Source organism: Muntiacus reevesi, chromosome 3 (assembly GCF_963930625.1).
Source record: "Muntiacus reevesi chromosome 3, mMunRee1.1, whole genome shotgun sequence".
NCBI classification, from domain to species: Eukaryota; Metazoa; Chordata; class Mammalia; order Artiodactyla; family Cervidae; genus Muntiacus; species Muntiacus reevesi.
The window spans coordinates 31,101,591-31,115,847 of record NC_089251.1 but is presented as its reverse complement, the minus strand read 5'-3'; the positions used below and the strand labels follow the sequence as shown (position 1 = coordinate 31,115,847).

At 47.4% G+C, this 14,257-nt stretch overlaps 1 protein-coding gene across 2 annotated transcripts in view; it reads right to left on the bottom strand.

Moving 5' to 3' along the window:
* EFR3B (EFR3 homolog B) overlaps positions 1-13,505 on the bottom strand; it is a 96,590-nt gene extending 83,085 nt beyond the window's left edge. For both annotated transcript variants that reach the window (XM_065928683.1, XM_065928684.1), the window contains exon 1: positions 13,313-13,505. In XM_065928683.1, coding sequence (XP_065784755.1) covers positions 13,313-13,319 — 7 coding nt within the window. In that variant the 5' untranslated portion in view covers positions 13,320-13,505. The remainder of the gene's footprint in view (positions 1-13,312) is intronic.
* Positions 13,506-14,257: the final 752 nt, after the last annotated feature.

Sequence of the window (14,257 nt, the reverse complement as noted above, 5' to 3'; positions counted from 1 at the left end):
AATGTCTATTCAAGTCCTATTCCTATTTTTAACCAAGTTGTATTTCTGTTGCTGAGTTGTAGGCAGTCTTTATATATTCTGGATAGAATTCCCTTATTAGATACAGGATTTACAAATATTTTCTGGGTTGCCATTCCATGGGCTGCCTTGTCCCTCTGATGATGGTGTCCTTTGGTACATCAAAGTTTTAAATTTTTATGTAGTCCAATTAATAATCGTGTTTTAAATAAGAATCTATTTGAACTAGAAGAGAAAAGTGTTGGGAAAAAATCCAGACCTGGGTTTTTTCTTAGTTATGCCACTTAATGAGCTGGATGACCCTGGACAAGGCATTTAATTTCTCTGAATTTCATTATCCTTATTTGAAGATTGTGTGTGTTAGTCACTCTGTCATGTCCAACTCTTTGTGACCCCATGGACTGGAACCTTCCAGGCTCCTCTGTCCATGGGATTTTCCAGGCAAGAATACTGGCATGGATTGCCATTTCCTTCTCTAGGGGATCTTCCCAACCCAGGGATTGAACATGGTCTCCCACATTGCAGGCAAACTCTTTACCATCTGAGCCACCAGGGAAGCCCTATATGAAGATGGGAGAAGGGAAAAGAATATCTACCATGTAAGGCTTTTGTGAAATGTGAATGCACACAGAGCAAGAATCAGAGTGCCCAGCACTTGGAAGACACACGCCTCTTCTCCACGCCTACCCCAGCATACCTATCAGCAAGTATCAATTCATTCAACAGGACCCCAGGACAGGCACTGTTTGAATTAACAAAGGAATCATTATCCTGGTCTTATCAATGAGGAAATGGACGCATGGCCAGGTTACATAAAGAACCTGAGACCACAGTGCCTACACTGTTACCACTTAGACCTTCTGCTATGGATGTACCCTTCACCCCCGGTCCCTGCTGTCTCACTCACAGGACAGACCAGTCACCCCAACCCAGGTGCAGACATAAGAACTGGGAAACCCTTAAAGGCCATCCAGTCCAGCTCTCCCAACTTACAGATGAGAGAATATGAGGGAGGTTGAGAATCTTGCCCAGATTCACACAGCAGCATTGCCTGAGTCACCCTGCCGGCCAACCCTCCCTTCCAGTGCGGCAATGAATGCCCTTGAGAGAGCAGAAGGGAGGCCTTGTATCAGGTCCAGCACCACCCACTCCTCCCTGGAACGCTCAGCCCTGTTCTCCTCTGACAGTGTTGTCTGGGGGAGAATAGGACATTCTCAGCAGTGCTGGGGAACAGAATAGCTTTAGGGGTGAAATTTCTCAATATAAGACAGACAACTGGATGTGTTTATTTAGCAGCCCCTGGATCCAGGCCTGCTAGGAGGGCCAGGCCTCTCTTGGGGGTTGAGGAAAACAATGGGATGACCCTGGTATTTTTTCCCCTTTCTACCCTACTGTATAAGCCCCTCAGCCAAGGTCAGCATACCAATTAATGCAGGTGTCCTTGCACTCCAGCCTTGAGACGGAAGGAGCACAAGGGAGCAGAGTGCTTTATCCAGGAACATTCGGGCCAAGCGCTTCCAAGCAATGAGAAACAGACATTTCATTGCTTTTGCTTCAAAAGGCCTTTTCATCTTTCTTGTTTTGTGAAGGAATAATGCACAGATGATATGAATGGAAATCAAAATAAGGATTTGCCCATAATTAGGCCACTAAGTAACCTTGCTTTTTGAAGAAAATGATTGTACCATTTATTCTGAGATCCATAAACCAAGAAAGAAATGTGTAGGAATGACTCTCTAACTGCCTTAACCATCTCATCGGTAGGCCAAGTGGCTATTTCTCATGACTAACACCATTAAAATCTGGAGGAAAAGCCAAGTGGTTATATTCTGGCATATTCTTTATTCTATAAAGAATATTTTATTCTATGATCTATGCAGGAAGGCATAGTAAGATGATAAAAAATTATTGTCTCTGACCTTGGAGAGATTCCTCAGCCCACCATCACTGGTATCTTGGAAACCTGGATTGTCATGTGTGTATGCATAGTTGGATGAATGACACATATAACTATTTTACAGTTCAATGCAAATATCTGAGCTCTTACTACATACCAGAGATTTCCCCTAGGTGCCAGGAAAAACAAAGAAGATTAAGATAGAGGTTGTGTCCTCAAGAGGTTCACAGATCTACTGTGTAAAGAAATAAATGACATTTAGTGTGACAAACACATGATAAAAATAACAGCAAAGTATAAGATACAGTTGGGGACACACAGAGGGCTTGGCGGAGGCTGCAGAGCTCTGAATTTTTTCAGCATCCATCCTGTATGATTCAGCTCCAGGAGCACCTCCCGCACAAGTAGTGACAGGCTAGGAGTGATGCTAGGAATGGATCACTTTATTACAAGCAGGGCCTTTCTAGAGATCTTCACCCAAGGTCTTTATAAATGTGCTTGTACCTTAGAGGTTCTGATTTATAAATGCTATTTCACACACCATTCACCTAAAAACAAAGTTGGGACATGGAGAGAAGTCTTTCCAAATAGTTATGATGAAGCTTGGAGCCCTACCAAGCTACAAATCTCCTGGTTCCCAGGTGCTTGAATTTACCTGAGTCATTCTATAGGGTAAGGAAAAAGTTGGCATTTGAGCCCAGAAATCCTAATTGTCAGATTTATAGGCAGACTTCAGGATGTGCATTAGGGCACTGAGCTTCCAAGTCCTCACCAGGCAACCATATTCCTAGATGTAAAGCCACAACTAAACTATGTACAAGCTACTAAAATATTCTGTTTGGAATTCTCTTGTGGGGAAATGTGCTGTTTGGCATAAGACACTCGTCAACACCATCAGGTACAAAAGCAGTGTTTTAATCTCACATGCAGTTCTGTGAACACTTGCTCAGGAGACAGTGGAGAGAATGAACTTCACCCAGCTGCGTGACCTTGGCCAGATGATCGGTCTTCCGAATCTCTGTGTTCCCAGCTCAGCCACCAGTGTAACGACATCCACCACCATAATGGTTGTTCTGAGTGCAGACACTGCACAAAATGACTAAACATCGCTACAGTTTAGTAACGGATATGGATTTAGCATATTCTAAGGACTTAGATGAAGATGTCATTCCTGTCCTCTTTGTGGTCTAAGAGATTTTCTCATCTTTCTGGTACAGAGACGAGAGGGACACAGTCATGGCCCACCAATCTGTGGATGGTCTTCTAGGAGACAAGCAAGTGCTCAACAGAATGGGCGTTATGTCCCCTCTCAGGGCTCCCATCTGGCAGGCAGACTTCCCAGAGTCAGGAGTTCAGCTTGCCATTTCTGCAGCAGCTCTCAGGTTTGTATTCTTATTACCCAAAACTTCTGTCTAAGGATTTTAACAAATACAGTCAAAGTATGACATAATGCATCCTCATAAGCAGGGATTATCACTGTTTCTGGAGAGGGCATGGCCATGCCCCAGAAGCACCCACAAGAATTACTCACATGGTGATAATATTCCCCTTCATAGGTACCATGTTTTGTAAAGTAAATACATGTATGGGGACATTTTCTCATTTGACCCCTCTCTCAGGTGTTGCTAGTGGTAAAGAACCTGCCTGTCAATGCAGGAGACGTAAGAGATGAGGGTTCCATTCCTGGGTCAGGAAGATCCCCTGGAGGAGGGCATGGCAACCTACTCCAGAATTCTTGCCTGGAGAATCCCATGGACAGAGGCACCTGGTGGGCTATAGTCAATAGGGCTGCAAACGGTTGGACATGACTTAAGTGACTAAGCATGCAGCATGCACATACAAAGCAAATTAATTATCCCCATTGTTATCGGGGAGGAAATACGCTCAGAGAGAGGAACTAGGGACCTAAGGCTTGCAGGTGGCCACTGGGGACTTGGACCACCATCCCTCTCACACACACAGCGAAGTCCCAACCCCGCTTCTCAGAGGCAGCAATCGCTGCTTCTAGACTGGGTGGACCTGAAGAAGTAGGGAAGGAGTTTTAAATTCATGGACAAACTATCAGAAAAGCAGACGCTCCTCCCGTGAACAAACGTCGCGATCTCTAGAGTCTTCCTCGGTTCTCCAAGCCCTGACTAGGGTCCATGTTGTTAAGAGCAATGCAAAGCAGGCGTATGTGGGACTCAGTGCTGGTTGACAGCCCCACCCTTCTGCCCATCTCTCTCTCTTTGTTTTCCGGATCATTAATTTTATTTTATTTTTAATTGAAAGATAATTGCTTTACAGAATTTTGTTGTTTTCTGTCAAACCTCAACATGAATAAACCATAGGTATACATGAGAGGCAGCCCATGCTCCCGTTTTTCATGACATCCCTAGCACTTGCCTTCTGTCTTCCACTCAACCTACTCTCCTGACTCCTCTCTTACCCTTTCCTCATCTAGGTCCACAGACTCTTCCTGGGGCCCTTTCTCTCTCTGACAAAGTAAACAGTCATAAAGGAGGTGGGCAGGCTGCCAAGAAGCAGAGGCTCCAACCAGAAGTGACAGCTCCGAGCTTCTCTGCTGACCGGCCTGTAACCAACCAGAAGGCATGTCCCCTCAGGAGTTCATGCCTGTTGTGTGCACGCTCTTCTCTCCCCAGATTAACATGTGCCACTCTCTGCGGTACATGGAGCTCTGCAAAGGAAAGACCCATATTCTCTGAAACATTTGGAATATTCTAGGGACAGCAGTGTAGGTAGGAGTGGGGGTAGGGGTGAGCCCACAGTCTGGAGTTGGAATGCCAAGGTTCAAATCCCAGTGCAATCACATAAGTGTGCAGCCAGCCACAGGTGGGTCACTAAAACTCTCAGCATCTCAATTTTCTCATTTCTAAAATGAGAATAATAATTCCCAATCCCCAGAATTTGGGGAGGATTAAATCAATAAGTGCTTTTGAATTCTGATGCTAGAGAAGACTCCTGAAAGTCCTTCGGACTGCAAGGAGATCAAACCAGTCAATCCTAAAGGAAATCAACCCTGAATATCTGGAAATCAACCCTGGAAGGACTTATGCTGAAGCTGAAACTCCAATACTTTGGCCACCTGGTGAGAAGAGCCGACTCATTGGAAAAGACCCTGATTCTGGGAAAGACTGAAGGAAAAGGAGAAGGGGGCAGCGGAGGATGAGGGGGTTAGATAACATCACCAACTCAATGGACATGTATTTGAGCAAACTCCGGGAGATACTGGAGGACAGAGGAGCCTGGCGTGCTGCAGTCCACAGGGTCACAAAGAGTCAGAAATGACTTATCCACTGAACAACAAAAAAAATCAGTAAATACTTAAAAAGTGCTTAGACTACTGCTTGGCACATAGTGGTGCCCAATGAATGGAAATGAAGTTATATGGAGATAAATGTTAGAAAAGACCTCTAGCTCAGGGTTCATTCATTCAAGAAGGATCAAAAAGGTTTTTGAGCATCTGCTTTTCACCAGGCAGTGCTCTGTGCCCTAAAGATGCAGTAGGGAACAAGAGAAGTGAACTGTGGGAAACACAGACAAGAGGAACACTAGATTGTGGTCAATGGCTGTGCAGTGAATTAAAATATAATAAATCCCCTACATACAAGTAGTTTGGTTCGAAGAACAAGTTCCTAAGTCCAACAAAGTTAGCCTAGGCACCCAACTAACACAATTGGCTATGTAGTACTGTACTGTAATAGGGTTCTAATAATTCTCACATAAATAATACATACATAAAAAACAAACACAAAAAATAAACATTTTAAATCTTAGAGTACAGGACCTTGAAAAGTACAGTAGTACAGTACAACAGCTAGCATCCAGGAGCTGGCTTCAAGTGAACAGGCAAGAAGAGCTACTGACTGGAGGAGGGAGACAAGGTGGGAGATGGTAGAGCGGAAGGAGCTTCAGCAAAAGGAGATGGAGGGAAAGCTGCAATTTCACTCATGCCATGATGGCACAGGTGCAGGTTCCTTGCTGGAACCAGATACACGTTTGCATCTTTGAAAGTATGCAACTTGAAGGTTCGTATGTAGGGGACTTACTGTAAGGCAAGCGAATGAGAGGGAAAGACAGCTTCCATGGATTGTAGAGGCAAGAATGGCTTCTCCAGGGAGCAAATTCTCAAAAGACATGCAGAGTGACATTCATCCATGAAGGGAGAAAATAACATCCACAGCTTCGAAGGTGGGCGAGAGCCTCGGCAAGTCCTGGCTCATCCAAACTAGGAAGGAAGCCATGAGCAGAGTCTCCAGCAATTTCTGAGGGAGGAATCAGAACCCACAAACTCCAATTTGGACCAGTCTTCATACTCTACAAGGGGCTTCCCTTGTGGCTCAGCAAGTAAAGAATCTGCCTGCAATGTGGAAGACCTGAGTTCAGTCCTTGGGTTGGGAAGATCCCCTGGAAAAGGGAAAGGCTACCCACTCCAGAATTCTGGCCTGGAAAACTCCATGAACTGTATAGTCTATGGAGTTGCAAAGAGTCGGACATGACTGAGCGACTTTCTCTTTCTTTCTTTTCTTTCATACTCTACAAACTGGGATACAGCCAATGAGGGGAACTATATTTTCAAAAGAAAAATAGAATTTAGGTCAATACTTTTGAAATATCTCCTTCTTAAGGAGGAACTCCAGGAGGAATTTATCGTAGCATCTCAAAAAGCTGTATTTGTCCTAGGCAACTGCATTAAAAAAAAAATTTTATAGATGCCATGAGTTTTGCAAATGACTTTTCTCCTGTGAGCTACAGGAAGCTCAAAACTGAATTTGCAACAGGGCTAGGTGGTAGGTACTTTTTCCCTGATACGACTTTATTTTTGGCTTTTTTCCCTCTGTTTTACTCTTAGATTTTCTTTGAGTTGATCTCTTTATTTATCGTAGCACAGGTGTGTGTGTGTGTGTGCGTGTGTGTGCATGTGTAAAATATATGCTCCAAATCCTCTTTAGTACTAGCTAGATTATAATAAATGTACTGTTTGAGGTAATTTAGCACCTATTTAAAAATAAACAAACTATTTTTTATATCCTCTTATATTACCCACATTTTATGTACCATGGGAATTTTTAAAGTTTCAGTTCACCTTATCCCCACCTGCGCCCACTCCCACCCACCCACACCCATCACTATTTTTTTTAAGGGGCAAACATCTTCTATTACATATGCACAGTTGTAACTGGTCCAAAACTTTCTCATTCTTGCAGTTGTAGCATCTATCTTTTTCTCTTTTCTTCATCTTCCCATCATCCCCCCCTCCCCTCGCCCACAAACATTCTGCACAGTGCCCCCTAGTTTTCATCTCTTTAAAGCATCAGTTGAGCAAAATCAGCCATTTGACAGTTTCAAACTCTTCCCCAGCTCCTACTGCTCATAGGGATGAAAGGAAAACTCCTTATCCTGACAAAATCTCCTTCTTATCACACACTTCATCACCTAAACTCTGCCCAGTCCCACTCTGCTAACTGTCTCTGGATGTGTCTTCTCTTTCCCCGCCTCTGTGCACTGACACTGCTGTGTCTATCTGGCACGCCACTCCCCCACCCCGGGGACCCATCCTCACAGCCCTCAAAACCTCACACAAACGCTGTCCTCTGAAGCTCTCCTAATGGCTCTGCCTCCCAGGGGTCTCTTCCAAATCAAAATGTTGCTGGCTGGCTATTTGAAGAGTAACTCCATTCCACCTTGCAAAAACTGTGTAATTTTACTGAACCTGTCTCTGTATTGTTAAATTTTTTGCAGGTCTTTACAACTCGTTTGCCCACTGGAATTGGCATCTTTTTGATGCTCAGTGTGTATCATATAAAGTTGATACTCTACAAATACTTGACAGTTCATGTCTCTTTCCCTTCAAAATACAAAGCATAGAGCAAATGACAGCCAAAGGTTAAATCCTCAATAAATAAACTAGTCATATTCATATGACAATTCACTAAAATGCAAAAAGTCAGAAAACATAGGAAGTTTTAACTTCACTAGTAATAAAGAATACAAGTTAAAATGTTGTTTGCTATCAAATTAACAAAGATAAGGAAAAAAATCTCAATCTTTAAAGCTTTTTGAGAGTGAAAGGAGATAGGTACTCTCATAACTGCTGGTGTAATCAATACAAATTGAAAACAATTTGACAATATGTAAAAGCTTTAAAATGTCTATACACATTAGTGTGTGCGTTCATGCACGCATGCTAAGTCATTTCAGTCGTGTGTGACTCTTTGTGACCCCACGGACTATAGCCTGCCAAGCTCCTCTGTCCATGGGATTCTCCAGGCAAGGATACTGGAAGGGGTTGCCATGCCCTCCTCCAGGGAATCTTCTCAACACAGGGATCTAACTCACATCTCCTGCAGTTTTTGCATCGCAGGCAGATTCTTTACTGCTGAGCCACGTGGGAAGCCCCAACTCACTGGAGGGTTAGGGACATATTCCGAAGTCCAGAGAGAACCCTGGGCACCAGGGACTCCTCCCAGGGTTATAATACTGAATGTTTATGAACAACTTAAATGTACAATAAGGAAATTATATGCCCATTAAGTGGACTGTTACAGGGCATTAAAAATGGCAGCCAGTGATTCTGTGTTAACTTGGGGCTGGGGGAATGCTTATATGTAAAGTTAAGTAGAAAAAAATAAAATACCAGATTATAGGAAATGAATAATTCTAACCACATAAACAAATGCATGAAAGAAAAGATATCAAAACAGTAAAAGCAGTTATACTTGCTTATAGTTTATTGTGCTTTCCAGGTTTTCTAGAAAGTTTGGATGACTACCAGAGGGGGGTGCGGAAAAGATGCTTTTCTTTCTTTTTTGGCAGTGTGCCGTGGCTTGCGGGATCTTAGTTTCCTGACCAGGGATCGAATCCGTCCCAACCCCACCCTCACGTCCTGCAGTGAAGTGCAGAGTCCAAACCACTGGATTACCTGGGAATTCCCAAAAGATGCTTTTCAAGTAGATTTTTTTCTTTTCTTTATACCAGGAACAGCATCACAAGCACCGTTATTGAGCTTTGAGACATAAGTTTTCATTTATTTTATTTTTGCACCTGTTTTAAAACTAAGAAACAGAGAGACGAGAGAAAGTTGAAGAAAGGGAAGGAGAGAGAGAGTGAGGGCAGCTCTCTGACCCTGATTAATCGTTGCCATGAAACAAGCATTGTTATCTTGTGGAACCAGGAGACAGGTTCAGAAAGTCAAGTTCAAGGTTACCTGAGGGCAGAGGCGCCACCACAACCAGGCGACCACGCCAGGATCAGGCAAGAGAAAAAGAAACCAAAGGGCAAGACAGGTGAGCACAAAATCTCAGGGGTGATTTATAGAATAGTGTAAAAGGGTGGTTCTAGTGGTAAGATTGCAGTGGGTTTTTTTCCCCTCCTCACTTTTCCAGGTTTTCCATAAGGTGATATGAACTTTTTGTTTTTATTTATGTGCAAGAAGAAAACTGCAACCGTTTGAAGTCACTGAACTGTGAGCAGCAAGAGAGAAAATAGGCTCTACTCATCCCGAATTCCCTCCTAAGGGGAATACAGGGGTCGGAGGGGAAGGGGGGAACAGTCTTACAACCCCGACTTGAACCATATGCTGTACCACGGGGCCGCCTCAAGGATTCAGGGGACAAGGGTGGAGCGTGTGTGCGTGTGTGCATGTTGGGGAGTCTCCTGTGATGAGAAGCAGCAGGACTCCATGGAACTGTCCGCAAAGGTGAGCCGTTGTGTCACAGGTAGAGTCAGCCCCCCCTTGCATGTCTCCCCACCATCCATAAGTCACACACGAGCACTCTGTAAGGCACATTTACAGGAAGCTATGTGCCATGGCTGTTTTCCCTATGGTCAGCTTTCTGGATCACAAAGCATGAAGAAAGGCATGTGTTGGGGATGGGGCAGCACCTAGAGGTGAGGAGAGGTTCGTTAGGGCAGCTTTAGTTTTAGGAGGATGGGGCCACCCAGACAGGGGTTCTCGGAAAAGCCATCCCAATCATCTTCACATCCAGCTGCCCTGATTCCAAGGGCAGCATTTCTTAGAGAGCTTGGCCTCACCTTGGGGTGTCAGTGGGGGGCTTCTAGGCAAGACCACTGTGGCTTCATTCCTGGGGAAAGGGTTAGGGAAACTTTTAATTATGTAATTCTAACATGTACACACACACACAAAAAAACCTAATGGGAATCCGTTTTTTTGCAGAGAATTCGCCCAGTCTTCCTGCCCCAGTATAAAGTGCTTTTATTTTCCCAGGTTCCTTGTCAATCTACATTCATAGGTATAAACAAGATTATGGGGCGTCACCTGTGGCCTTTTGGGGAGCCATTTCCAAACAGTGACCGGGGTTTAGGAATGAGTGAGGGTTCAGAGCGGCATGGTTAAGTCTGGTGAAGGGAAGCAGACGTGGTTCGAAGGCTTGAGTGGCTAGCTAGGTCAAGGTGACTTGCGTGTTAAAGTGGGAGGTCGGGGAGATGATGCAAACACACATCTTCAGGAGCCTCAGAGAGGAAGAGAGAAGGGCAAAGGCCCAGAAGGATCTGAAGGGCACAAGCTCTTGAGTGATTTGTCTTGTGAGTGCAGAACCTCCTATAATGCACTGTTACATCCAGGGGCCAGCCCTGAGGCTCGCACAGAACTGGGAGATACATGGGTATCTTGTCATTTAATACAGAGATGCAATTCCAAGAGACAAACCCACCTGTCTAAGGTGAAATAGCCATGATCTGACTGTGGGTTGAGATGGGCTGATGCCAGGTCTAGGATTCTTTCTGTCCCAGATGATACCGTGTCCTCTAGTAAAGACAAGGGACCCTTATTCTCCCATAGATGGGAGGAAGAAGATGGGGGAAACTGAGGACCCAGAGAGACTGAGATGTCGAGGACAGTGGAAAGTGAGGAGGAGACAAGAGGGGAGATGAAGACCTGTCCAGCATCACCATGCAGCTGAGAGGCAGCAACGGGAGTGAGGTTACACACATCGACAATGGATCCTGTAACCAGGCACATGGTCAAGGGACACCTTTACCTAAAGCTCTTAGGTGACTGTTGGCTCCACACAGGGGCCTCACTGCCCATCAGTTAATGAAATCCCTGGTGGCATTTTCCTAATGAGCACTTACCTAGGGCATTAGGGGAGGGGTACTGGGCTTGGAAGCCCCCATTTTCATTTTGCTCCTTTCTATATAACTGTATCACCCTGGATAAACCACTAGAAAAATAAGAACCAAATATAAGAAGTCTATTGTTCTACACCTTCCCAATCTCCCTATTCACTTCTTATTTCATCATTCGACTGCCTCTGAGGACAGAATGATTGAAAGTATGACATGGACCCTTTCTTTTCAAAAGCATCAAGAAAATACTAAAATCCAGGCCAACAAGCCCTCCCCTTGGAGAGTGGGTGCCTCTCACAACTCCTGAGACAAGGCTTTGCACTAAAACTCAGTAATCATCTCCTAACCAGCACTGGCGAGGCTCTGCTGCAGGCAACTGCCCAGAGGATTCCTTCATTATAATCTTTCTATGAATGATTCAGGGGTGAGGACTATTGCTGTTTGTGTCTGAAGGAATAAGAACATATTATAAAAGAGACCTGAAAATCTGTGATGTATCCAAAAATAGTACCCAGATACGCCAGCTTCCCAGCTCACCTTTCTGTACCATCCAACTCTTCCTTGACTTTCCTCACGCAACAAGGGTAGCTTGGGACCCCCACTGCTCAGGTATCCTGGGATCAGTCATCAACAGTCTTGGACTGAATGCTCCAGGTGACCCAGCAGAATTAGCACTCCTAATTCTTACTCACTCTGATGGGCCTCGTCCTAACTCCTTCCCCACTGCAGGTGCCCCTGCAGTCACATGCGTTTGTCAAGTGATCTGCAGCCTTAGGCTGCTCACTCTGCAGAAAAGAATGGGGGGGGGGGGGTGGACAGAGAGTAAGAAAATATAGCTCTCTCCTGGGAACCTCACAAGCTTCTAGCTTATAAAACATAACTGCTTTGCTACAATTTCTGCAGAATCCCCACTGGCCAGCAGCACACGCTGTGAAGTCAATCCCCTCCCACTCCACTCCCTGACATCGGCCCATTGGGAGAGAAAGGATACTTGCTGAAGGGATCTGCTGATGTTCCCCATGGTTCAGAAATGCACATGTGTGACCAAAGGGGCAGGAGAGGAGGCTGATCATAAGGTGGAGTGTCTCTAAATAAGGAGGCCCACCGACTGCTGAGCCTCTCTGCACTCTGCTCTCGGCTTCCTGAGCCTCCAACAAACTTTGTGACTCAGTGTTTGCAGAGTGAGGCAGCCAAGCAGACTCGGTGATGGATTAAATCCAGAATGCGCTTTTCTTCCAACACTCACCCCTTGGCTGCCACCTGAGCCCCTACCTGGCTGCGGGGGTGGGAGCTGGAGCTCTTCTGCTGGCCCTAAATAGCTACCAGAGCCTGAGTTCTGACAACTTTGGTCCATGGGTATCCTCTCTCTCTTCTCTGTCTCTGTCTGTCTCTGACACGCACACACACAGCAGCTGGAGGCCCTATAATGCAGTTGATTTCCAAACTGGTCTGGGTCTCCTGTACTCCATTCCTCCAGGCTGCAATCTGGACCCCGAGTGCTCTTTTCTTCACCCACACTGCCTCCAAACCCAGAGGAATTCCTGGAAATTTTTAAGGCAGAGCAGGGCATCATGAGGGTCTGGCTAACTGTTGCACATCAGTTGAGGGGATGGCCGTGGAAGGGGGCAAGAGAGATCGGGTGACAGACAGAGGTGGCCACCCTGAGCTGCCTGGCACCCTCGGCAGCGTCTCTCCCCTTCAGCACCGCCGAGGGCATACCCGGAAGTTCGGGAGCTTGGGTCCCACGCGCGGCAGGGGCGAGCAGAGGCCAAGTCCATCCAGGGGCGGCGAGACCAGTCTCCCAGAACTGGCTCGCTGGCCAGCCCTCTACACCGCGGGCGCCGCCTCCCACATCCTCGGAGCCGGCACAAGGCAGCCGGTGAGCGTCTGCCCGCAATTCCGGACCGGCTTCCCGCATAAAACTCCCCAGCACAACCTGCTTTTGTTAATTCTGCAAATGCTGTCACACGACCACCTCCACCAACACCCCCTGTCTCCTCGGCACCAAGGGAGACTCGCTTTCCCCGAAACCCAGCTGCTTCGGATCCCCCGAGCCCCGCCGCACCCAGACGGACCACCGCCCACGCGCCCCAGAGCCCTCAAACAAGCGGCCCGAAGGAGCACAAGGACCCCTGGGTCTCCGGTCCTGAGCATCTTTGTCCTCCCAACGCAGGCGCGCGCACACCGAGCGACAGAGAGAGCCCAGCCGGGCACCGAGTCCGCACCCCTTGGCCTCGCCGGGGCCCCGCAGGGGGACAATGGTACCCGTCCTGCAAGTTTGCCAGCCCGGAGGCAGAGAGCCCTCCTTACCGTACATCTTGGCGGGGCGAGCGCCTCCCGGGAGGCCGCGTCGCCTGCAGCCAGCCCCCGGCGGCGCCGGCCTTTCATTCACAGCCGGGTTGGCGGATGGCGGCGGGCTGCGGAGGCCGGGGCGGAGCGGGAGCCGGAGCGGGTTCGGAAGCTAGAGCGGGGGCCCAACGCGCGAGGGCAGGGGCCGGGAGCCGCGCGCCCATTCAGCAGCCGGGGCTGAGCGCGGCCGGCCTCCGCTCGGGTTTCTGGGCTGGGCTGCGCCGAGAGGGGCGGGGGCTATGCTAATATTGTCCCTCCCCCCGGGCTCAGTCACTGTCTGGCCGCCCCGCCCACACCCATCCCGCCCCGCCCCCTGCAATTCCCACCCTCCTAGAAACCCAGATCCTTAGAAACACCTTTCCCGGGCTGTCGACCCCAGGTGCTGGATGGAGCGTTTTCCAGCGGCAGCGTCCCCTATGGGAAGTGACCCGCCCTGCTCCGGTTGGAATGCTTAGGCCGACAGCTAAGATCTCCCGTATAACGTGCGGGGGCCCCGAGTGTCAGCAGGGGTGCTGGAAACTGCAGATGTAGCACCCCCCCCCCCAATTTATCTATAATGCGTTGGCTAAGCCAGGGGGCGCCAGGTAGAGAAAATGGGGGGGGGGGAAGAGTATCACCCCCTCCCTTTAGCCCCCTTAATAAACCCCGTTCCCTAATCAAGCCCTTAGCTATTACCCTCCCAGCCACTCTTTGGTCAAGTGCTCACTACAAAATCGCGTCCTTCCTGGGCCAAGAATGCTGGAAATGCACTCCGTCCTACCCCTTAATCGCTGCAGGAAGTCACTTGCTCTTCCTCTCCCGAATTCACACATATAATTCACATGCTCCGGTGTCCAGGATACTCTCTACCTATGCCCCAGGGATCACACTCTGGACTCAGACACAGAGGGGCAGAAGGCTCATGCC